We start from the raw sequence: 27,067 nt of genomic DNA on the forward strand, positions 1-27,067 counted from the left end.
GTCTCCGGCCATCTTCCTTTCTTCTGTTTCTTTCTGTCTGGTGTTCCTCTGTCCTGTTCTTGTCTGTAGTGTTTGTTGCTGCATTTGTGTGCTTTTAGCGCCTGGGGGGACGTCTCCTCCCCCTTTGGTTTTTATCTGCTACGTCGATTTTCGGCTCGCCTGATTTTGGAATGGGGGACTGATGACCTTCGCTGTTTAGTCCCCCTTAAACATCCAACAACCACCACCTTAGTGAAATTTTCCTCTCTTTATATGCAAATAAGGATGAAAAAGCAGCTGAATATTAAATGGAAAGACAAGAATTGTGGAAGATTATACTCTTTGAAAAGTCAGTTATTAGATCTTACAAAATTACAAATTCAATACAATCTCACAGCACTTGAAAAGAGAGAGAGTACAGTGTGTTTGACTTTTGACTTTGCAACGCTGAGTTCAGAGCGGGAAATTAACTTGTACTGTAAAACATCTGATGTAATGGCGAGTTACATCTGTGTGACTGTATGAGACAAATTAACAATTTTATAAAGGTTTAAGCTGTCTAGCACAGGACCAATGTTGATCAAGTTATCTTCTTATGGAGCAGTATTAGTTCCAGAAACAAAAATATTTTAGAAAGTTGCCATTAATTGACTTAAGTGACACGAGTTTTCTGTTGGCATCATAGTTTTTATGACTTCCTTTGCTCGCTGTGTTGTTCTTAAATGGATGCAGGAGCGAGAAACAGATGCTGTTCATGAACAGAGAATTCACTTTTGTCGTGTGGAGACATGGCAAACAGGTGCTAGGTGCGTTTCTGGAACACCTCAACAGCATCCATCAAATTTACAGTGGAAATGGAGGAAAAAGGATGCCTCCCCTTCCTTGATATTTTAATTAAGAGGAATCCAGATGGTTCACTAGGCAATGCAGTACATAGAAAGAAGACACACACAGACCTATACCTTCATACAACAGGCTGCCACCATCCAGCACAAAGACAAACAGTACTGACCACCTTGGTACATAGGGCACGCGCAATCTGCGACAAAGACAGCCTACCATCCAAGCTGCAACACCTGAGGAAAGTCTTCCACCAAAATGCCTACAGTGAAATGCAGATCAACAGGGCACTTTAAAAGAAGCAGCAAGCAGTGAGAACCTCAGGAGAAGATGATGATGAAGAAGAAGAAGAAGAAGAGGAAGAAGAAGACAAACTACTCGCGTTCCTTCCATACTTGGGTCCGCTCTTGGCCAAAATTGCACGACTTCTGGGCAAACACAATACCAAAACCATTCTCCGACCACCACCGAAGACGAGGGAGCTCCTAGGTTCTGCCAAAGATGCGCTGAACCTTAACACGCCAGGAGTATACAGCATACCATGCGAATGCAGAAAACAATACATTGGGCAAACACAGCACTGTATATCTAAATGCTGCGAAGAACATAGCAGATGTGTGCGACTAGGTCACACAGAAAAATCAGCCATAGCAGAACACAGCATAAGTGAAGAACACGCCTTCAACTTCGAAAACACGAAGGTAGTGTGCCGAGCATCTGGCTTATGGGAAAGCGTTATCAAAGAATCCATAGATATAAGGATTCATGACAATCTGGTCAACAGAGATGAGGGATACCAACTCAGCGCAGCATGGAACCCTGCAATAGCTGCAATCCGTTGGGAGTGCGCCCGTCATCGTCGACCGCCATCCCCACCACCACGCGTATGCCGCTGGTCCACCGCAGCCACCCGAGGTGTAGTGGAGGGGGGTGACCGCTTTGTTGCTGTAGATGCAGTGTCAGTTGCTAACAGTAGATTTGAATGTAGAAATATACACAGATACAAAAGATTTATAAATCTTTCACTCTTCAATACAATGTTATTGAGGAGATGCTGATCCCTGGCTGCTATGAAAATCTGTAAATGTTGTTCAACTGGCAGGCGCACAAAATGGGCTCAACCCATGAATGTTCGAACTTAAGTAGACCTGCCACAGGAGCTCTGGAGAGGGGATGCTCACACCTCATCAGCAGCATTGTAATCGTGCGTCGTAGTGCCCTCGTGCTGCAGTGGTGGCAAAGAAAATGTGGCATCCTAACTGGTGGCGTGCATATTTGAAAATACAGCTGACTAGATAGTGGCCAATACCGCACCTCTTCCCACAAGCCTGTGCCGTGGATAGTGGTTGCGTAGCTGGGGCAGAACAGACCAACCTGCACCCTGACAGTGCATCTTGTGAGCACCAGGGAAAACCAGGTGCAGGATGCAACCAATGGCACAAGTAGGAACATGGAGGGTACTGCAGAGGGTGCCGGCGACGAGACAATGGTCACAGCATCAATGTTTGTGGGACAGCTGATCTGCGGTGTTAGCGGCAATGGTGTCACAGGTGGGCAGGCAGAGACTTCTATTGGTGAGATAACTGCGGGTGGAGGCACTCACTTGGTAAACTACATAGGAGGCTTTGTTGTGGTGGATGGATGTGGCTGCATCACGGTGGCCAGATGCCGTGCAGTGAAGAAATCTGAAACAGTTTTATCCATGGCAGGATCACTGGATTCATGTAGCTGTAGCTGATTTTGGGGGTGCTGATGCGTGCTTGTGCGGGCACGAATAGTATACTGCGCTCTACTAGCTGATCTGAGAACAACACCGGATTCTGATAAGCGTGGCTTGTTGTACACTCGATATTGAAGTCTGATGTTTGGGTGAAACTTCATAGTAAAGTCTGAAGCTGAAGCAGGGCTGTACAGACAAAGCAAATGCAGCAAGATCTGATGATGCTACACATGCAAAAGTGTTGCAGAAATTTCAGTAAGTCATCAACACATGAATATGAAGCTCGAAGTTTTGACATTATCATCTTGGACGTTTGAACAGAATGTTTGACCTTGCCGTTAGACCATGGTGAGAATGGTGCTGTCCTGACATGCTGGATTCCATTGTGTTTGCAAAATTGTGCAAATTCCTTGGAAGAAGATGGAGGTCCATTCTCAGAAACAGTTGTTTGTGGTAAACCTCAGAGAAAATATAGAAGCAAGCCCCTTGATAGTGCTTTTGGCATTCATCGAAAGCATTGGAATAAGTAAATGGTATTTACTGTAGGCACCAACGATACTCAGCCAATGTGTGTGCCAGAAGTGTCCAGCAAAGTCGATATGGAGACGTTGCCAGGGAGTATCAGAATGTAGCCAGGAGAAAAATTCCTGGTGCGGAGCAGCCTGATTGCCCACGCAAGCACAACACTGTGCAATCACATGTTCTATATGGTTATCTAAACCAAGCCATGCACAATGTTTGCACACCAGCTGCCTGCTGCAAACTGTTTCCCAATGACTTCTGTGTAGAAGACACTTGCTGTTGCAACGAGACAGGGGTTAACTCTCTGCTCTGTTCATTGGTCGTGTGAAACAGAATCACACCATTCAGAAGAGAGAAACTGTTGCAGTGCACAGAGTATCTTCACATCAAGGGATCGGGGATACATTTCTGAGGGTGCGGCCAACCTTTGTGAATGAAACTTTGTAGCAATCATAGAGGTTGGTCATGCTCTGTGGCTTGAGTGATCTGCTGTGAACCAATAGGAAAAGACTCCAGTGCTTGTGAATCAGAAGAATCAATATGTCAACAAGACGCTTCCAATGTGTCGAATACTGCATCTGTGCAGACAGAGAAACAAGACGATGTGTTGGCATATGCATGTTGCACCATTGAGCAAGACAGAAGTTCATATTGGTAATTTGATAATAATAGCGACCAACATTGAAGTTTCTGTGCCGTGTGACCGGGAACTTATTTTGACGGATGAAACAGTAGAGTAAGAGGCTTATGGTCTGTGACCAGCAAAAATTTTCTGCCATACAGGTAATGATGAAATTTGGTGATATCATACATTATAGCCAGGGCTTCCTTCTCCAGCTGACTGTAATTAATCTGATCACTGTTCAAACTTCTGGAAGAAAATGTGATTGGACATTCTGTTCGGCCAATTTTGTGGAACAAAACTGGCCAATGCCATGGATGAGGTATTGACTGCAAGCGCAAATGGTTTCAGTGGATCATAGTGCATAAGGAAAGTTGGTGAAGCAATGCATTTTTCAGTCTTTGAATGGCTTGGTCACAATCTTTTTGTCTAATGGAACGGAACTTTTTTACATCTGAGGCAGTTCAGAGGCATGGCAATTTGTGCTGCATGAGGAATGAACTTTATGTAGTAAGTCAATTTTCTGCGAATAGCTCGCAGTTAACATAAATATTAGGAGACGGAAATTGCTGCAAATGTTTTGTCAAAGGACAAGCACCATTGGTGTCGATGATATGGTGTAGGTATACAGTCATTGTGTTGAAGAAAGAACATTTCTGCAAGTTACAGTTGAGGCCCACCTCAGTTAAAGTTTGGAAAAGATAGTCCAAATTTTGAAGGTGGTGTTATGGTGTTCGTGTCCAGTCTATTATGTCACCACTGTAATTAAAACAACAAGACACTTTGGATGTTACTTTCTTGAGAAGTTTTTGAAACAACGCAGGTGCAGAAGCACTTCTGAAAGGTAAGTGTTGGTATTCAAACAAGCTGATGTGAGTATTCATAAAAAATTTTCATTGTCTCTTTGTCCAATGGTAATTGAAGATAGGCTTCTGCAAGATCAGTTCTTGAGAAGAATTATCCTTCCTCTAGGTGATCCAAAATGTCCTAGAAGTTGTCAAAGCATTTTACGAAATCCACAGAACGTGATGAGGACATTTACCCACATAAGGGCTTAGTAATTCTGCCGGGTATTTGGCCAGCAAATATGTAGGTGCCCTAACGTTGCTGATAATTGGGCATAATGGCACCCCTTCTTTGTGGACTTTAGGGAGTCCATAAAGTCTGGGGCTGACTCACCAACCGGGATTACGGCTACAACCTCAGCAGGGTGTGGGAACCAGCATTGAGTCTAATTGAAAAGATGCTCAGCAAAGGAAACGAATGTGTAACTAGGGCGGACGAGGCAATTACACCGACACCACAACAGACGCCGACGCCAGTGTCTCACCGACCGCTGACGCATGGGCGCAGACCATAGGAGAGTGCCTCGCGAGGGGAGGGGATTTAAGACGGCCGCCCACCCTCAGGAGCTCAGTTTGTCAGTGCACCAGACGATGGTGACATGTCTGATCACTGAAATATTGTGCCCGTTGGAAACTGTGGACCGGCAGTACACCTGTGGACTGTTCGAGCAAGAAATACGCCGGAGAAACTGAAGAATCACATTACGTATAAATGATACTGCATCAATCATCCATTGCTTCTAATAGTTTGATTATTTTCGTATTACTAGGAGTCAGTCATGTAGAACTGTCAAATGATAATTCTTTTGCCATTTGATTGTTACACTGTTTTCTTCTGAATAAACTACTGCAGTTTTGGATTTGTTGCCATTGTTGTTGTTGTGGTCTTCAGTCCTGAGACTGGTTTGATGCAGCTCTCCATGCTACTCTATCCTGTGCAAGCTTTTTCATCTCCCAGTACCTACTGCAACCTACATCCTTCTGAATCTGCTTAGTGTATTCGTCTCTTGGTCTCCCTCTACGATTTTTACCCTCCACGCTGCCCTCCAGTACTAAATTGGTGATCCCTTGATGCCTCAGAACATGTCCTACCAACCGATCCCTTCTTCTGGTCAAGTTGTGCCACAAACTTCTCTTCTCCCCAATCCTATTCAATACTTCCTCATTAGTTACGTGATCTACCCATCTAATCTTCAGCATTCTTCTGTAGCACCACATTTCGAAAGCTTCTATTCTCTTCTTGTCCAAACTATTTACCGTCCATGTTTCACTTCCATACATGGCTACACTCCATACGAATACTTTCAGAAATGACTTGTTGCCATTATAGTGGTGTAATAATATACTGCACAGGAAGGTATCAACATGAACATTCTATGAAAGCTTCTCATCTATCGTCAGTTCTAGAAATCTGTTTGTCTTCTGCTAGTAAGTGTAAGGCTTGATTGGCACTGTGATCAGAAATGTGTGTGAGAAGCTTAAGACTTGGCCTGTTAGCTGTGAACTAAGTACTGTGCTAATGTGGAAATGTGTGTGTGAATTCCAGAATTGCTTCAAAATTGCTTCAAACCTGAAGCTGCAATAATGTATCCTGAAGGAAATAAGTCAAATGGTGAATGCATTAACATTTAGATAATAATTCATTGTTGTTGAAAATAGAAAAAAATAAATTGTATTGAATACAATTGTTGTGTTTTTTTCATCAAAGTGCAATGGATAGGAACCCATTATGTATGCATTTCAGTTCTTCAAAATAAATAAGCAGAAAGCATGTATTTAAAAGAGAACAGTCTGCAGTTGGGATCTGTGTAATTGTTGTATAATTATTCTTAGTGTGCTGTGCAGAATTAAGTTGAAGGGGATTTTGTTTTCACTCATTGAAAATATTGTTAGATCATGTGATTGTGTGCTTATGTGTTCCCTCTGTTTACAGGAAATTGATTTGGATATTGGTCGCAATGAAATTCTTGACTTAGCAGGTGAGCAATTAGTTTGGGGCCACTGTGAAAGCTTGGAGGAAGTCCTAAAGCGTGTCCAATTCAAGCATATTAACTTGGAAGCAACATCTCTTGATGATGAGGTTGGTGGTGTTCTTTTGTAATTCTTATAGTGCAGTTGTTCCATTCAAGCAGTTATTACAAATAACTCCCATTTCAGTTTCTACTCATTTTTCCAGTATGTCTGGAATGAAACTGAATCTTCCATTTACTGTATTAATTTATTGAAATTCAATATTCTGAAACATGCTGTCATGTAGTGATATTATTTATAAGTCCTTGGCATTTCCCCCATGAAATTCTGTTTCATTATTGTTATTTTGATGATGTAGCTGACTAACATTGTGTTCTATAGCTGCAATGACGTTAATCTGGATTGGCATTTATTTGGTAATAAATATGGAGCCAGTCACTTTTTTATGATTTATTCAACCATGAATGTGTTTTTGAGCCACTTCAGATGGAGGTGTTACAGAAACATTATCTTGTGGACCCAAGTGTAGCTATATGCAGTGCTGGTGTTTCTGGCAGAAATGACAGAAATTTAGTAATCGGTGACAAAACATTTATGAACCTGAAAGCTTTTTAATATTTTAGGTACTTACAGTGCTCTGCCTTCTGGTATTCACATCACATTGCTTCTTATAACGTGCATTATTACTCTATGTACACAAATAAACACAGTGTGTAGCTACACTTATTTTTACACTGGCTCACGTGATGTAAACATTCGATGTTTTTACAAAGAATACAGATATGACAGATACTGCACTTTTACTGCATAATAGTCTTTGACATAAACACACTGCACTTTTACTACATAATAGTCTTTGGCAAAACCACACAAATACTATTATGTAGTAAAAGTGCAGTATCTGTCATATCCGTATTCTTTGCAAAAACATCAAATGTTTACATACTTTGAGCCAGTGTAAAACCAAGTGTACCAACATACTGTGTTTATTTGTGTACATAGTGTAATAATGCACATTATAAGAAGCAATCTGATGTGAATACCAGAAGGCAGAGCACTGTAAGTACCTAAAATATAAAAAACTTTCGGATTCGTAAATGTTTCGTCACCGCTTACTAAATTTCCCTCATTTCCGCCAGCAACACCAGCACTGCATCTAGCTACACTTGGTCCACAAGATAATGTTTCTGTAACACCTCCATCTGGAGATGAGCCTGCAGTGGCTTGAAAACATGTTTTGTGGTTGAATAAATCATAAAAAGCAACTGCTTGCATATTTATTACCAAATAAACACCAGTTTAAATCACAGTTGCAGTTCTGGATGGTAATGAAGTCGGAAGTCAACCTATTTGTGTAAAGTTCTTGAGTTACGTTGATGCTTCAGATCAGACAGAACATTCATGGAAAACCCTTAACCATGGTCAATGTAAAGTGATAAAAAATATTTAATTTTTATCCATGATACAATACCATAGAACACACCATAACACACGTAGAACTTAGGGAGGAAAAGGAAAATTAACTCCCAAAATCTGAGACTGAGATAACACTTAAAACAAGAATTATAATAAATGTACGGTGTAATAATTAACTTACTTGACAAAGCTTAGTAATAGAAAAGTCATGGCATGTAAGTATGAACTACTTGTTGACCACCTTTAATGATTTCGGAAAGCTGTGTGAGAAACCAAATAATTATAAAAGCACAATAAAATAGACATTAAGCACTCTTATACGAACAGCAGTTTGTATTAATAGATGAACTTCATTGAATTAAAATTTCGTAACACAGTTTGGTGAACCTGAAGTATACCTACAGGGAGTGGTAGGAACAGGAGGAAACCCTTCAACTTGGATTTGAAAACCTGCAGCTTGTTAGGAACAGCCTCAGAGTTGTGTGGAAATGTGTTTGAAATATATATTGCAGTGTGTGGCACAATTTCTCAAGCAATAGTTGAGAATATAAATATTGTTCATTGGTTGTGTTTGCTTAATTAATGTTGTTATTCCGTTCAGACACCTTTATGTTGTCAGACATTAACCTTGTACAGGAGTTGAACAAAAAACAGGGAAACAACCAAAAATACAACACGTAATATTGAGATCTGGTGACTGTTATGGCCAGGGTGAATGTGACAGTTCATCCTTGTGCTTACAAAACCAGTTCTGGTTGATGCGAGCTGTGTGAACGGGGGCCATCACATTGGAACAAAGCATCGCTATTTGGAAACAACCATTGGACCATGGGACAGACCTAATTAGCCAAAATGGTCACATTAGCCTTGATATTATGCAGCCTTGCAGAGTAACCGTGGGATCCATGAGATATTGAGATACGGCTGCCCGAATCATCACCAAATCCCGCAGTGATTCACGTTTGGGGTGTAAACTCAATCAGGAGTTGGAAACAGTGTGAAACAAGACTCATCTAACAGAATGGCATTCTTGTATTATTTCATAGTCCAGTATCACGGCTTCGGCACCACATTTACCTATTAAGGGAATTTGCATCACTGATGTGTGGTTTTGGAATTCCAGCTCACCATACTATTCCCAACTTACGAATCTCCCTTCATCTCACTTTTGTGCCGACAGTGTTTGTGAGTGCGACATTCAGTTCTGCAGTGTGTTTTGTGGTTGTAATCCTCTTATTTTTCATCACAGTTCTCTTCAATGACAGTGTGTCATGATCACTCAACACACACTTTTGTCCACACTGTGATTTTGAATGATGTTTTTTCTGCTTTCCCTGTATGCTGTACACATCTTTGATGCAGTGCCTCTTGTAACAAGAAACGCTTCAGCTCCCTTGGTAATGAAAGAACCCACCCTACGAGCACCAGCAGTTTGCCTATGTTCAAATTCACTTAACTCCAACATAAGTCACTCACAACTTCACGGAGCACTGTCCTGATCACGACTGACATCTGTGACGTGTTGAGGATATTGCACAGGTGTCGTTCATGGTCAAATACAACAGCACAACCTGCAGGCTTGACTAGCATCTGCATTTATGTTCAAGCGTGCATTTCTTGGAGTGTTTCCCTTTTTTCTCCAACCTGTGGAAGTGTGTAGTCTTACCACTGTGCAAGTATAAGAATCTCCAGCTAATTAAACAGAGGTTTACATAAATTTTTGTGAATTAACAGCATATATGGTTTTGATTACTCACTTTTGGAATGCCTGAATGCAGTTGGTCCTATACCTTATCATATATATCATCATGGGCAGCAAGTATATATAGTTAATACATTTCAGTGTACCACTGGTGCTGACAGTAAAAAATGTACTAATCATAGAGGTAGCAACATTTATCTTCCATTGGACATTGTGAATAGAAACATTCAGCGACAGCTTGTCACGTATGCTCAGTTCCATAACTCTGCTTGTTTTCTCCTAATCATTGTAAGACTTGAATAGCAGTGTGATCAGAAATGTGTGTAAGAATCTTAGATGTACTGTGTGCTATTGCAATTAAGACTTGGTTCGTTAGCTGTGAACTAAGTGTTGATGCTCTCCAGAAAATTATTTGTTGCATTATTCACTTCCTGGTATTAATATGGTACAATTCTGCTTGTATGGTCTGCTAATAGGACAGTTTTAGAGATCACCCCTGGCGTGGTGGAGACCTCTGGTGTGACCCTCCACACAGTAGTGGTTGGTGTTCCTACCATGTGACTGCCCACTGGCAGACAGTTTCTGCCAACATAAAGTGATTGGAAATCTTGCGCTGACTGGCCTGACTGCATGTTATCTATTACCAAATACTATAATTTTCATACACCTGAAGATGGGATTTTAAAATCTCAGAGCTGCTTGCGGTTTAAATAAATATTAGTGCAACTGAAGCGAATCTCTCTAAATTAATTATCATGCCTCTGAGTTGTGGATGTATTATGTATCAAACTTTGAGCTCCATAATAGTGTGGGCTGTGTTGACACAGAATAGTCTGGATCCTGTGGTCCAACTGAATCAATCATTGACTGGTAATGGTTATGTTCAGCTGCTTCGAGACTATGTGCAGCCATTCATGGATTTCATGTTCCCAAACAACAGTGAAATTTTATGAATGACAATGCACCATGTCTCCGGGCCGCAGTGGTTCACGTTTGGTTTGAAGAACATCCCGGACAGTTCAAGCTAATGATTTGGCCATCCAGACTGCCTGACATGAATCCCATCGAACATTTACGAGACATGATTGAGAGGTCAGTTCATACACAAAACCCTTCACCAGAAACACTTTTGCAATTATGGATGGCTAAGAGGGAACATGGCTCAGTATTTCTGCAGGGGACTTCTTACGACTTGAGTCCATGCCACATTGAGCTACTGTACTGCGCTGGGCAAAAGGAAGTCCAATACGATATTAGGAAGTATCCCATGACTTTCACCACCTCGGTGTATATAACTGAAGTAGACATTTATATTTGACATAACTATTACTATATGCCTTCAGCATTTTCAAACTGCTGTAATAATAATAAAGTGAATAACACTCTTTGATTATTCCAATTTAACTTATTTTACACCATTGCCCTCACTGTTGTTGTGAAGGAGGTTAATGTCTCTTGGCAGAAGTCCTTTGTGATGGCTTTATGGTAATAGATTTAACTCCTTTCCAACATTGTGCTACACCAGGAAGCATTCATTTCTTCACCCCTCTCCTGTTAGTGTTTGAGCATTGGCCAATTCATATCCCAGAAAAGTGTGAAAAATACTGTAGTGGCACATAGTTTGGACTTAGTTGGAGAACATATGTGCTGCCCATCAAAGACTTCTTTCTGCTTTTTGGTATGTAATGATGCTTCCAGATTTTTTCCTTTGTGACAGTGTGTGTCAACACTCTGTCTCTTACAGAAATATGTAATACTAAAAGGATATGGAAATTTTGCATGGATCTTGTTTTTGTCATCAAGTACGAAATGCATCTACTGGGCACACAATTTGAAGAACCTGAGAACCTCCTTAACAATGGTGTGAGTATATATGACACTAACGTTCAAGTTCCATGGGAAAAGTTTTTAAAAAGTACACGGATTCTCTCAGTATGTCCAACATTCTCACCAGAAATGGCTGTGCTCAGACAATCAGAGCAAATGTCCTCAACAACTGACAGACATGCATCTATTCACTTCCTCTGACTTGTTCAATCTTCTCACTGAAGACAAAAATCTTAAAACTATCCAGTTGTGGCAAACACAACTGAAGAAGTTACCATCTTGTTTCAACTGCCCTTCCCATTGTGCAAATGATGACATATTGTAGGCAGATATCATCATCTGTTCAAAGCATGTATCTTTGGAGTGCTATTTTGCCAAAATATTTTAATATTCTTTCTTTGTTTACCAACTATTTTAACTACACTGCATAGCGGCTTGTGGAGTGTATGTAGATGCAGATATAAATACTGAAAATGTTATGAATCGCAGATAAATCGGAAAGATAAGCTCACTTTTCTTATTTCCTAGTGACTGATATTTAGCAAAAATTTAAGAAAATTTTTAAGTGGTAAAATATATGTTCTATGAATTTTCAAAAGCATTTGATTGTATCGATCATAACACAGTGCCAGAGAACTTACTTTTATATGAATTGCATGGCGTAGCATGAGTGGTTATTTCCTGCTTAAGGCATATGATGACTCCAGTTACACTAGGTGGTTTAACTAATTTATACTGAAACACCTACGTAGTGAAAAATTACAAAAGGCATTATTCCAGAAGGTTCAATCATAGGACCTCTGTTGCTGTAGTTGACAAGACTATGTACCATCACCTTTAAACTTGCATGGGTAATTAGTTCTTTCTTAATGGGACCAGATATTGTTGTAAGGTGCAAGAGAGAGAATAATAAATCATGCATTTGTGAAAGTTAATAACATTGTACCATTTCCGAGTTAATTAGCATTGAAGGTAACATATCAGGCATTACGTGTTCAAATTCAAACAGCCCGCCAGGTAGAATTAGTGTAAGTTGTTCTTATAACATGGATGATAGTGCAAGAGATTGCTAAGCCTTTGGTTTGGGTTCAATCCTTACTACAGTCCCTTGTCCAACTTTCGTATCGCTCTCTTGTTTTTGTTTAGGAAACCAAACAGAGAACATTTTTGGTGACACTGTCTCTGGCGGGCTTCTTGTTTTTATGTGCGCTATGACCTGATTTGCTAACTTCAATGCAATTAACTGGGAAATGGCACAATGTATGAATTTTTTTCGTAACAGTTATTTCTCACCACAACCTGCCCTGCAACGCCCTTACAAGCTTTTCAGACTTTTGCTGGCCACATTGTATATATTGATGATGATATTAAACTAAGGGAAAAAATTTACAGTGAACTTGATAAAAACATAGGTTCAGCTACTTCTGCCTTGGAGGCATAGCAATTACAGTGGTCTCCCATTAGCGAGCGTGTTTTTGAAAGAACCACAAATTTTGAAATCACAAGTGGAAAAATGTTCTACTGAAAAATATCTGATTTGATAGTGATTAGATTTTTTTTGTCTATCAAAATGCGTAAATATGGGTACCATATTTGGGGTAATAGCGGATCTCACAGTACCACACTTCTGGACACGCTACTTCAATAAATAAATTATAATTCAAAATGTACCTTATCGAGATGATATTCGGAATATCAAACCAAGAAATTCTCAGAATTACATGTTAGTATAAAAGAAGCAAAAATGTGTGAAATGTAATAATCAGTTGTGTACACTTCTACCATCATCCAACTGGAATGCAAGAAAGTCACGCGACAGGAGAGCACAACCTGTAACATCCAAAATACATACCTGGCATGTGAAAATTAAAAATTAAAAATATGCTAAAATTTCAGTTTTTAGTACACTGCTAAAAACGAATGAATGTCATTTATTTAGTGTCTCACCATTAGTGAATCATTGGCTTTTACTAACTAGGGGTTGTCATTTCAACAGACTATTGGTATTTTGTACATCTTATTAGCCAAACTACATTACATCGTGGTAACATACAGTGTGTAATCCTGTCTTCGCAAAGGTTTGAAAAACTTCTCTATAGTGGACTCTTTATTTTGTCTTAATTTTAATGCTGTATTGTCCATCTTAGTTAACATGTTCATCACATCTTTGTTGACTTCAACACTCAAAACCTAAAACTTAACTGTGTCCAGTGCCTCAATAGCCGTTGATGTTGTAGAAACCGATGAATGTCCCATTCATCCTGTTCTTCACTTTCCTCTTGTTTCTCTGCCATATGTTCCTACAACACTTCATCAATTGTCCTGGATTTACAGATGTCAACACTTTCATCACTATCAGGATATTCATCGAAGCTAAGGTAGTCTGTGTTTTCTCCTTGCCCAATTATTTGCTGCCATTGTTCAGCTCCAGCTACTTTGTTTCCTGGTATGATGTCTTCTGTAAAGTATCCAATGAAAGCCAGCCTTCTTGAAGGCGTCTGAGATCATGCTTTCTTGCACGGAATCCCAGGCTCTTGTTACAAAATGCATAGCACCCAAGATTGTAACCTCATTGTAGAATGGTTACAAGCCAGCCTCTTCTCTGCAAAATCTTACTGTATCTTTGTTTCAGGCATTTTTATAATGCCTCGGTCAAGTGACTGAAGGTGGCTTCTACAATTGGAAGGGAAAAATATTACATTTATATTACGTAGGTATGATTTATCTTGCAGATGCACTGCACACTGGTCAATAAACAGGATGATTTTTCCTGTTTCTAACATCCAATGTTGCATCCTAGTCTCTCAAGAATTGTTCAAGTATAAGTGTTTTTATCCATGCATTTGCATTAGATGTGTACCGACATGGAAATGAGTGGACATTTTTGGAGCATTATTAAATCTTCACCTTTCCAGTTATTAGTGGTACCAACTTTTCTGTTCCACTTTCATTACAACATAATAAAACAGTTAGCCTCTCTTTACTAAATTTTCCATCATGGTATTTTTCTCCTCTGACCTCAACAATTTTGTCAGACAGAAAGTGAGAAAATTAGCCAGTTCCATCTGCATTAAAAACCTCATTTGGACTGTATTCTTCTATGATTGATGACAGAGTATGACTGAACAGTGTGAATTCACATTTCCAACCTCAACTTGAACACATACACTAAATTATGTTGATTCTTAAACCTTTTGATCCAACCATTGGATGCCTTGTAATGTGCAAGTCCCAACTTCTGTGCCAAATATATTGCTTTAGCATGAACCACTGCACCATCAGTTGAAATGTTAGAAGGACGAACTAGTGTTATCCGCTTCAGGAGCACATTTACCAGCTCTGGAAACTGACAGTTGTGCAGTAATTTTCATTTGCCATTGCTTCCTTCCAAGCATGCTGCTTCAATTATTTTTCATTTGTTGACTATTGTACAAAAGAAAAGAAGAAAAAAGAGAGAAAAAAAGCATGAACTGAAAGTTTATCAAACATTGAACACGAGCAAAGGAGACCAGTGACTCAATTACACGCTACTCAGTTTGTTTGTCCGCAACCGAAACTGGATGTCATTGAAGCTATTGCCAACCTGTACAAACTACTGCCACATGTCATTTCTGCCATAGACAATGATCCATGAGACTTGCAGAGTTGCTGACACTGAACAGCACTGGCCCCATGCAAATTTCCACACCACATGGCCGTGAACTTCCTACTCCCGCCACTCTCACAACTCACTGTGGCAAAAGTTGTGACAAACAGTACCGATAGTGCAAAATTTGAATGCACAAACCAGGCAGGGAGAATGCACAAATGAGTCAGTTTAACATTTATTTAATACAATTGTGACTGGGACTTCCAAGAATGAACATACTATGCAGGAAAACACGGTAATGAGGAATTTGCTAACTAAGTTCTGCAGTTGTAAATTAACACGTTTTACTGAGTTTCATTCACTAATGTCCTATGGGATAATGATTCTGTGTTTCTCTTCACTTAAACAACTATTCACTGTGCAAGAGAAAGTAATTGTCATTATGTCGCAACTAGCAAGGCTACCTTCAGTTTCATAGTACATTTATTTTTTGCTAACATTTTTTGTCAGTTACATTTTGGTGAGTGAGAGCAATGATGATGATTGCAAATGTAGTATGGATATAAACCTACCCATAATAGGAGTAAGCAGTGTAATATTTACTTATCCATATCATTCCCAAGCTATATATACTCCATGGTGATGCTAAAAGGTATGCAGCTTAAAATGCCACCCTTTAAGAGTGAGAGGAGGGAAGGATTTTAATTCCCACTGATGCTGAGTGAGAAAAAATATACATTATCTCAAGGTTTTTTAAAAATTTATTTAGATGTCAAGTTCTGTAGGACCAAATTGAGGAGCAAATCTCCAAGGTCGTGGAACGTGTCAGTACATGAAATTACAACATAAAAGTAATAACAGATAAAAATAAAATGTTTATGAACCCAAAAAAAAGTCAAACCATAAGTTTCAGTAAACACAGTCAACAATATAATGTAAGAATCAGCTTACTTTTTCAAGGAACTCCTCAACAGAATAGGAGGAGTGACCCACGAGGAAACTCTTCAGTTTCGATTGAAAGTGCATGGATTACTGCTAAGAGTTTTGAATTATTGTGGTAGCTTATTGAAAATGGATGCAGCAGTATACTGCACACCTTTCTGCACAAGAGTTAAGGAAGTCTGATCCAAATGCAGGTTGGATTTCTGCTGAGTATTCACTGAGTGAAAGCTGCTTATTCTTGGGAATAAACTGATATTGTTAATGAGAAACAACAGTAAAGAATATATGTATTGAGAGGCCAATGTCAAAATACCCAGACTAGTGAACTGGGGTTGACAAGAGGTTCGCGAATTTACACCACTTATTGCCCGAACTACTCGTTTCTGAACCAAAAATTTCCTTTTAGAATGGGAAGAGTTACCCCAAAATATAATATCATAGAACATAAGTGAATGAAAATAAGCAAAGTAGACTAATTTTCATGTCGAACGATCACTAACTTCAGATACCGTTCGAATAGTAAAAATGACAGCATTAAGTCTTTGAACAAGATCCTTTCCACAACAGTTTACTATCTATCTGAACACCTAGAAATTTGAACTGTTTAGTTTCACTAATCATATGCCTATCCTGTGAAGTTAAAATATAAGGTTTTGTTGAATTATGTTAGAAACTGTAAAAAAATGAATCTTACAGTGGTTTTTAGCATTAGTTTATTTTCTACAATCCATAAACTTAGGTCATTTGAAACGGAGCCAGTGTTGCACACAACATCCTTTATTCTATTACTGATAAATCAGATCTTTGTACAATATTTAAAAATCATTTTCTGAGCATTGCTAGTGAATTAAATAAAAATTTAGTTTCTACAGGGAATCATATAACTCTCTTAGAAAATGCCTTTCTGAGACTGATGTCTGAAATACTTCTCTGTGATACATACAAGAGAGAGATTGAGTCAATAATTAAATCACTGAAAACTAAGGACTCTCATGGGTATGATAGAGTGCCTAGCAGAATATTAAAGTACTGTGCTGCACATGTTTGTCATATTTGTAATTTTTCCTTTAAGAATGGGCAGTTTCCTGAATGATTAAAATACTCAGTAGTAAAGCCGCTTTATAAAAAGGGAGAAAGGGATAAGGTAGACAATTTTAGACCTATTTCTATACCATCAGTGTTTGCTAAAGTTATTGAAAAGGCTATGTATGTAAGGATAATTGATCATTTTATATCACACAATTTGCTATCAAATGTACAGTTTAGCTTTAGAAGTCTTTGGGTTAAACACATTTCGAAAGCTACACATATTTTTTGATTTAACTAAGACGTTTGATTGTGTTGATCGCAAAATATTGCTCGAGATGTTGGACCATTACGGAATACTGGGAGTAGCTCACAATTGGTTCACCTCTTACTTCAACAACAGACAGCAAAAGGTCATTATTCACAATGTAGAGAATGGCTGTGATGCAGAGTCTGAGTGGAGTACAGTCAAATGGGGGGTGCCCCAGGGATCACTGTTAGGGCCACTCCTGTTCCTTTTTTTCTATACATGATATGCCTTCTAGTATTATGGATAACTTTGAAATATTTCTGTTTGCTGATGACACTAGCTTGGTAGTAAAGGATGTTGTGTGCAACAGCTTGGTAAAGTTTGTGTCATCAGCAAAAAAAAAAAAAAAAAAAAAAAAAGAGAGAGAGAGTGATGGAGTGATGACATTATGGGAATGGAAATGCATTTAAGTGGTTAACATTGAAAGATTGCAGGTTAATGTAAGCATGAAATAGGCCATTGGAAGTGTGAAATATTGATACATTAATAAACAGTGTAATTGCCAGAATGTTGAGTGCAAGCATGCAAATGTGCATGAATTATGTTGTGCAGGTGCCAGATGTCAGTTTGTGGGATTGAGTTCCGTGTGTGTTGCACTGGGTGGTCAATATAGGGATGGTTAATGCTGTTTGTGGATGACACTGGAGTTGTCGTCTGATGATGTCCCATATTTGCTCAATTGGAGACAGATCTAGTGATCGAGCAGGCCAAGGCAACATGTTGACACTCTGTAGATAATGTTGGGTTACAACAATGGTATGTGGGTGAGCATTATCCTGTTGGAAAACACCCCCAGGAATGCTGTTCATGTGTGACAGCAGAACAGGTCAAATCACCAGATTGATGTACAAATTTGCATTCGAGGTGCATGGAGTAACAGTGATAGTGCTCCTGCTGTTATATGAAAGTGCACCAAAGATCATAACCCCATGTGTATGTACGCATCTTGCAGGCAGACAAGGTGGCTGCAGGCCCTCAACTGGCCTCTTTCTAACCAACATGCGGCCATCACAGGCACTGAGGCAGAACCAGCTTCCATTAGAAAACACAGCAGACATCCACCCTGCCCTTCAATTAACTCTCACTTGACACGACCGAAGAAGTAAATGGCGGTGGTTAGGGTTCAGCGAAATGCACACTACAGGGCATTTGGCTCCATGCTATCCTTGAAGTAACAATTTGTTGTGTCACTGTGGTGCCAGCTGCTGCTCAGATTGCTGCTGCAGATGCAGTACAATGCGCCAGAGCCTTAGTCTTCCCTCTCTCTAGTGCCACGTAGCCATCCAGAACCTGGTCTTCTTGTGACCATACATTCGCAGTGACCACCGCTGCCAGTAATCGTGTATGTTGGCTACATTCCTGCCAATTCTTTCTGCAATATCACAGAAGGAACATCCAGCTTCTCATAGCCATAGTACACGACCTCGTTCAAACTCAGTGAGGTGTTGATAATGGTATCTTTGTCACCTTAAGGGTGTTCTTGAGTACCATCAACTCACCACGTCCAACCTCAAAGGTAAGTAATGCACATGGCTATTACAGCCTGTATTTAAAGCAAACCTGATTTTCATCCTTACAGTGGCACTACTAGTACCACTGTTATGCAACTGGTACAAAATTTGACTAGACATCATCTTCCAGATGTAGAAACATGCCTACTAACTTTGTCTACTCAACTCCTTCTTGGTGCTGCCATTTTTTCCCATCATTGTCTATGTATGACACACACACACACACACACACACACACACACACACACACACACACACAGCCCCATAATTATGCATGGGCTCTGGCTCATGGTGGTAAATTGTGTTGAGGGTATGAGCAAAAACTGTTTCGTGGGCAAAAGGAGGGTGTGTGTGGGGGGGGGGGGAGAAGGGGGGGGGTAGAATTCTTATTAGTTAAAGGGAAATTGTAGGTAGACGGATCGAGATGGATGCATCATGCAAATGGCAACACTGCCTCTCCGATGTTTTGTATGGCTAGATAGAGATGCGTCAGATGTAGAATCAGAACGTCTGATGTAGTGTGGTATCAGCTTGGTGCTTTTATTTTTGTATTTGTATTTCTCCTTGTTTTATTGATGTGCTGAGGTTCTGTTATAAAGCAAACATCAATATTGACAGTAGGAAATACCTCAGTTGTGCAAACTACAAAAAATTTGTTGAACAAAAAAATGAGGAGGGGGGGGGGGGGGGGATATTAGATCAGATGCCAAAGTTACTCACGTTTTTCATTACCAGAAGACTAGATTCTGTAGCTGCAAGTTCCTTGTCACCTGAGAAACCTACAACTGAGTCGAAGTGGAGCAGCAGTTGTGGTGAAAAGCTTGATGTTAGTGAATCTGAAATTGATGACCATCACACAAACAATTCCACAGATGAACCAGAGTTAGGCCTAGGGGCAGTGTAGTCATATTTCACAATTGATGAAGGTCCTTTCTTACAAAACTGAATTAATCAGAGTTGAAACTGTGATTTTGTAAAGTCAGAGTGAGCATAACCTGATAAATGAAGATATATTTCCAAAGATCTGTTTGGAAGGAAATTGTTGAATCAAAACATTGTGTAACACGATTACTTGATTTACTCTTCCAGTCAGGGGTCACTTTGCTGTGTACCATGTAAACTGTTGGAGGTATATATTAGTTCATTGCAAGTGGCTTTAGTGATAGGAAACATGCTGATTAAAGGTTAACTGAACATGAAAATTCCATTGCACGTTGCGATTGTGTTGTGAATTTCAAAGAAAGGGGAGTTGATAAACAACTGTAAAGTTGATAAACAATTTGTTACTCAGTTAAAAGTAGTAAAGTATTGGAGAAATATACTAACGGGGATAGTGGCTATAGTGGAAAAACTTCTTGCAAAGAGATTGCCATTTTGTAGCAATTAAGAACAGTTTGGTTTCCTTAGGAATGCTATTTTTATGATGTGTTTAGAGCTGACAGCTGACTTTGATCCTTTCTTAGAAGGTCATATAGCTAAATATGGAAACCAAGGTAAAGGAAATACCTCATATTTACAGTTTACCACTTATGGAGAAATGGTAAATATTATGGGGAAGGAGTGTCACAGAACAGATCATAAAAGAGATAATTCATGCAAGGTATTTCTCAATAGTTGTGGGTTCTAACCTTAATGTATCAAACTGTGATCAATGAAGTTCCATTACACAAAATGTGAATAAAAATGGTGTACCACAAGAGTTGTTCGTAGAGTTTATGAGAAATGCTCGGCCTACCAGGAAAGAATTGACAGATGCAGTATGTAAGTTCCTCAACTCCCGTGTATTAGAGATAAGCAACTGCCACGGCCAAAGTTATGATAATGCTGCAAATATTGCAGGAATCTACTCGGGCCTAACAAACCGGAATCAAGTTCTTCAATTCCTTGGCAGTTTTGATCCCTGGTTCCACACCTTCCCTTAATCTGGTTGGATCAAGTGCAGCCACAAGTTGTAAAGTGGCTACAACATTTTTTGACGTGCTACAAACAATTTACAATATTTTTTTCAGCATCTGTAGGATACTGTAAAATTCTGCAGTCGGTTTTTGAAGATGGAAACTTATGTTTAAAGTCTCTGTGCATTACAAGACAGTCAGCCTTTCAAAAGCATAAATGCTAATTGAGATGCAGTCAATAATTATGCTTAACTTCTTTCATAGATGAGATGACGGGGTCTTTTGAAGTGTACAAAATGTCGGGGGAGAGAAAACTGGAGACTAAACAACAGCTTGAGCGAGTCTATGAAACTAAAGAAAATCATGTCATGAAATGAATAAAAGTTCTTTGATGACTCAGACTCTTGAGTCAGAAAATGAAACTGAGGTTTGAAAATCTGATGGTGACTTATTGAAGACCAGTTACGTAATTATACTATCCACAGAACTGAATAAGCATCTTGGGAGTCTAGAAAGAGTTTTCTGAAAAGTTCTTGTTCTTATCCAGGTTGATGAAAACGGACTCTGATGAAGTCTATAATATTGCAATACAACTGCAGCATGTTTATTCAGAGGATATAGAGGCGTCTTTGGAACAGAATATGTCCATTTCAAAAGCTTCCTTTTGAGTTCTGGATATGTGAATAATCCTCCTTTGACTGTCTTAAATAAAATGCCAAGAGAGAAATATATATTTGATATTTGTTCAAACATCAGAATTGCTCTTAAAATTTATTTGAAAACATTAGCAACAAATTGCTCTTCTGAATGATACTTTTCCATTCTTGGAAGGGTTAAGAACTATTTGCTTGCTTCTCAGACTAGGGACATTTGAATCATCTGGCTGTACTAGCAGTAGAAAATTATGAGACTGTGAATCTGGACTTTGAGAATGTGACAAATGTGTTTGCTTGGTAACAAGGCAAGAAGAAAGCCATTGAACTACTGAAATCCTTTGTTGGTGTACCAATCTTTTTTTTCTACTGAGTTATCCTGTGTGTGTGGATAATAATAGTAAATGTTTGGCATCTCCATCCTGAATTTTGGACATGCTGCACCCCGTCTTTCTACTCTGAACTCAATGTTAGTTACCATAATTCCATACAGTATTTTCTTTTTTTGAAAATTTCTTCTTTAAATAGTATATACCTATTTTAAATACAGTGTTTACAGTTCTGCTGCTAAATTGTTTCATAATTCCCTATTATTGGGCCCATGGATAAGCGTTGTCAGTGTTTTTTTCCCCATACCCTGCATATATATATACAGGGTATGGGGAAAAAAACACTGACAACGCTTATTATGTTATATGGGGAGGCAAACTGATTGGTTTTCAGAAAGAAACCCGTATCTGGAAATGCATGGCTTGTGTGCTGCAGAGCATTGAAGTCTGAGAATGAACAATTGTGATGGTTTGCTCTGATTCACTTTGGTGTCTGAATATGGAAGATAGACAAACCTTTAGCCATCTGTGTACTTTGGATGGATGACTGGAGCGTAATAACATTCCTGCACATGCTCTACATTCCTCCACAAAGCCCTCGTGCACATCCTATTGCAGACCTTGTCTCATCTGACAGTGCAGTAACGTTGTTGACAGCAGTATGACATGTACCAGTACACAGCTGCGGAAATGATCAACATGTGACTTGCATGTGGCAAAGTAGATTGCAATGGGAGAGCTGCTGTAAGACTGTATGCGGAATATTTTCCAAACTGACGTACCCCACATCATTCCACATTCGCAGCCATTGAGGGACGCCTCATAGAAGCTCGAAAGTTGCACGTTTTTCTGTCTGAGGTGTATCCATTGTACAGTAAAGTAGTTGCACTTCATTCTTGGTACTTGCGAATACTATCCCCAGTCTACTGTTTGGCCCCTGGTAGGTGCCGAAATGTGATGCGGGTCATCCACACTTGGCTAGAATGCTACAGTTGTTGGATAAAGTACTGACAATGTTTGAAGAGGATCCAGCCACCAGTACTTGGCAGGTGGCACAGGTGCTGCACATGGGCAAAAGTATCAAATGATGTGTTGTCCAGGAACACCAGCACCATCCGTACCATCTGCAGAAAGTCAAGGCATTACAGGAGGAGGACGGGGTAGAATTTGTGCAGTGATATTTACAACAATGCATACTCCAGCCACAGTTCTTGAGCTTGGTGCTCTTCATGGATGAATGCCCGTTTACTAGAGATGGCATATTGAACTTGCTCAATATGCATGCTTGGGTGGGCAAAAACCCACGTGTGCAGGTGATTCAAAATCACCAACACCGGATTGGTTTTAACATCTGGACCAGGGTAATTGGTAACTGTATCGTTGAGCCATATCTAGTGCCAAACAGACTAACAGTAGCAATGTTCCTCACATTTGTTAAGGATGATTTGCCTACCCTATTGATGTAGTGCCACTAAGTGTTCAGGTGGCTGCAACACAACAGAGCTCCAGCATGTTTTGATCTCGATGTGCAGAATCACCACACCATCGTATATCACAATCGATGGAATGGTAGAGGTGAAACAGTTCTATGGCCAGCATGGTAGCCAGATTGGACACCTTTCGTGTGGGGTAGTATGAAGAGTATGCTGTATGACACACTTGTAACGTCAGCAGAGGACCATATTGTGGTCAAGTCCACAGAGTGATTGAAAAACTGAAAAAGACAACCACATGTATTGGCTCATGTGTATGAGGCTCAGCATTGTTGATGTAGACCCTGCATCAACATTGGAGGTATGCAGTTTAAATCCTGTTTGTAATGTACAAAGCTTGATGTGCTACTCATGTTGTGTTTATGGACGTAATGTGGAACACACACTCATCTCAGACTTTGACACTCTCCATTACCAAAACTGTGTGTTTCCAGATATGGGTTCTTTCTTGAAAACTGATCAATGTGCCTTCCCACACAACATATGTCAGTGTTTTTAGGGATACCCTGGATATATAATATGTACCATGATTTTTACGTAGTAGTACCTTGATGCAAAACAAATGAGACTGATGACATCTGTGAGACTATTTGGCATAGCATATCGAACTATTTGGCGTAGCATATCGGTGAACAACTGCTTTTCAATGTTGAACTGTGTCTATATGTTGTGACAAGTTTTATCAAAACTGATCTACTATGGCACAGCAGGTGAATAGTTCACTGCAAATATTTTCTTGTGCACTACCAGAAGGTAGAAATGTTGGAGTTTCCATACAGCCACACAAAAAATGATGTGCAGAAATGTTAGGAATTGTGGAATGGACATGCGCAGATGTGTACAGACTAAAGTGGGTCCTACATTGAAGCCAACACCCACTGCTTGAACATATTTGGTAAGTACATAAATACTTTTACTTTTATGTCAAATTTCACAAAGGGCATTTTCTGATGGAATGCAGTATCTTTAGTAAACTGCTCGTCCAGTGCCGCTCAATTGATCAATTTTGACAAAACTTAACAGATCATGAGAACACAGTCTAGAATTGGGAAACAGTCACTCACTAATATACTACAATATATAGGTCTGTAGTCTTTTTTGTTTTGTGTTGAGGTAGTATATACTGATGGCTCAGGCAAGACATCTTCCTTGACATTTTGATAGTTTCCCTGCGATCATATCTTCACATTAAGGCTTCCAAATGAATTTGCAGTGGTTGTCACCAAGCTATATGGGATAGATGAACTGTCATCAGGGGATGAAATTTGTCATCTGCTCTTATTCCCTTAGTGCTCCAAACATGTTACAGCAAATGTACCCAGCAGCGAAAATGGACTAAAATATACAGATTCACTTCTGGTCCTACAGCAGGTGGAGCAGGCTATGGGAATATTTTGCAATCTGGAGAAATGAGGTCATAACATATGGGTCAAGGAAGTCCATTGGTATACAGTGTGCAATTCTTCTGCTTATTGATTATTTCATATTCCAGTGAGAGCTATCAGTGCATTCGTCCAAGGATCTGATGCACCCCAATTTTGTGGAGTTTATTTCATACACTGGCAAGAGTGCAGCTGTAAACTTGAGTGTGACATGACATGTTGTGCTTACATGAAGTGTTGCTGAATGTGAAGTTATTTAGGGGCCAGAAAAAAAAAAGCCTCGCACTCAGTGCAGTTTGAATTGATGATCCTAAGACTTCCGTAACCTTGATCCACTGAGCTACCAACTATGAAGTAATTATGTCTCTCACATTGCAGGATTCACTTGTTGAGTTATAGTTGAACTAGATTCTTATTCATTTTTATAAGTTGCGATTGTATGTATTTAGATGCCTGTCTGCAAACATTAATGAACTCAACCACAAAGGGAAAAAAATAACAATAGGCTATTTTGTGCAATTATTTTGAAATAGATCAGGTTTATGTTGCATATTCTGTCAAAACCTGGTCAATTCTGTCAATGATTGTAAAAATTACTGTTGTATTCTGGCTTAACTGTCTTGGAAGTGCTTCAGAGAAGGAATTGTGTGTTACTCTGATTTTCTTGTTACAACAGCATTCATTTGGCATGGGATCTGGATTATTTGCAATTAGCACTGTTATGTGAAGGTATTGAAAAATCTCCCACTTCCAAAATTATGCAATGTAAAAAGCACATGGGTTTATTAGTACTGTATATAATAAAATATGGCACTCTCAACAAGTTTTTAACAAAAAAATCTGGACCTCTTTGTGTGTGTTTTTATTGCCACCTATATAATACCTAATTTTACTGGTTTTTATCCAAAAGAATTACCATAAATCAAGTTTGAGCATTACAACAACAACAACAACAACAACAACAATAATAATAATAATAATAATAATAATAATAATGGAAAACAGAAAATGGAGTATGCTAGAACAGCCAAGAAGCTATATGGCGTCTTTCAAAAATTCTTCTTTCAAAAAGTCTGGGAAATGGAAGCTATACAGGAAGATTGGAAAACAGTATTAATTCATCCAGTCCACAAAAAAGGAAGTAAAACTGCCCCCAACAACTATAGTTGTTTATTCAAAAACTGTAGGAAACAGGCTGGAAAGCAAGCTCATTCAGTGTTTAGGAGAGTACTGAAGAGGTTTTAGAAAAGCACGATCATCTGTGAAACAAATTTTAAATCCAAAATTTATAATCAGGTATAGAAAAATGAGATCCAAAGCATTTATACAACATTTGTAGACTTCAAAAAAGCATATGATTCAGTTTACAGGAAAACATTATTCGACACCTTAAAAGAGTTTGGAGCTGACAACGAATCGATGGGAGTCACAAAAGACACATTAACAAATACGAAACGCAACATTAAATTTTTAGGCAAGACCGCCTTGCTGTTTGAGATCAAAACTGGGGTAAAACAAGCAGATGTATTGTGTCCCATCTGATGTTCAATTGTATACTAGAAAATCAGCATCTTGTGAAAAAAACAGAGTATATGACAGATGTGGGAGAGGACTCAGAATATGTGGACACTGATTATCTAAGAATAAAAACGTGTCTGCAAAATTTAAATATCTAGATGAAATAATACAACCAAATGCTTTGGACCAAAAAAGGTAACTTAGCAAGAACAAGTAAAATGAGATGGCTTTTCGACTAACAAACGACCTGTATAACAAGAAATCTATCTCATAATAGGAAAACTGGTGCTACAATGCTGTCATTAAATCAGAATGCCTTTGTACTTCAGAGCACCTTTCATTAAGTACAGCTAAGCAATTAGGTCAGCTTCAAAAGAAGGAAAGAAAAATAATCAGGAAAGTCTGGGGACCAAAATATGAGAATGGGAAACAGAAGTTAAGAAGTAATAAAGAAATTTATAAAAAATAGAACCAATATCAGGCGCAATGAGGAAGAGAAGAGTTGAATTCAGTGGACACCTAAAACAGCTAGATGAAAAGAGGATAATAAAAAAGAATTTATAAGTTTTTGACAAAAACCCAAAAACATCAATGACATGAGTCAAAGAAGTTAAAGTAAACCTCAGATAATTGGAAATAATGAAGGAAGAAATGAGAGAAAGGTTCAGAGTAAAAGAAAAAAGTTTCAAAGGCTTGAAGGAGAAAATGAAGAAAGAAAAAAAAGTGCGGTAAGGGTAGAAGGAAGAAGAGAAAAACATAAGGAAAGAATGGAAAAACATATCAATAATGACGACGGCAGTAATTGGTTAGCTCTTGATGACATAACTACTCCCATATCACAGGCCACTGAGAGGCAGGAAAGTTGTGGTTGAAAATTATGAATTATTTAGGAATCAAGGAGAAAACTCACTGAAAGGCAGAAGCACTGCATCATTGATAGGTATACAAACAAAAGATACAGAGCCTGGCTAGCTT

At 39.1% G+C, this 27,067-nt stretch overlaps 1 protein-coding gene across 1 annotated transcript in view; it reads left to right on the top strand.

The window, feature by feature from the left end:
* The window catches only part of LOC124556804 (protein phosphatase 1 regulatory subunit 37), a 247,765-nt gene that overhangs the window by 44,337 nt on the left and 176,361 nt on the right, over nt 1-27,067 (top strand). The window contains exon 3 of the mRNA XM_047130824.1: nt 6,462-6,608. Within this exon, the coding sequence (XP_046986780.1) occupies nt 6,462-6,608 (147 nt within the window). The remainder of the gene's footprint in view (nt 1-6,461; nt 6,609-27,067) is intronic.

Source organism: Schistocerca americana, chromosome X (genome assembly GCF_021461395.2).
Source record: "Schistocerca americana isolate TAMUIC-IGC-003095 chromosome X, iqSchAmer2.1, whole genome shotgun sequence".
Classification (NCBI taxonomy): domain Eukaryota; kingdom Metazoa; phylum Arthropoda; class Insecta; order Orthoptera; family Acrididae; genus Schistocerca; species Schistocerca americana.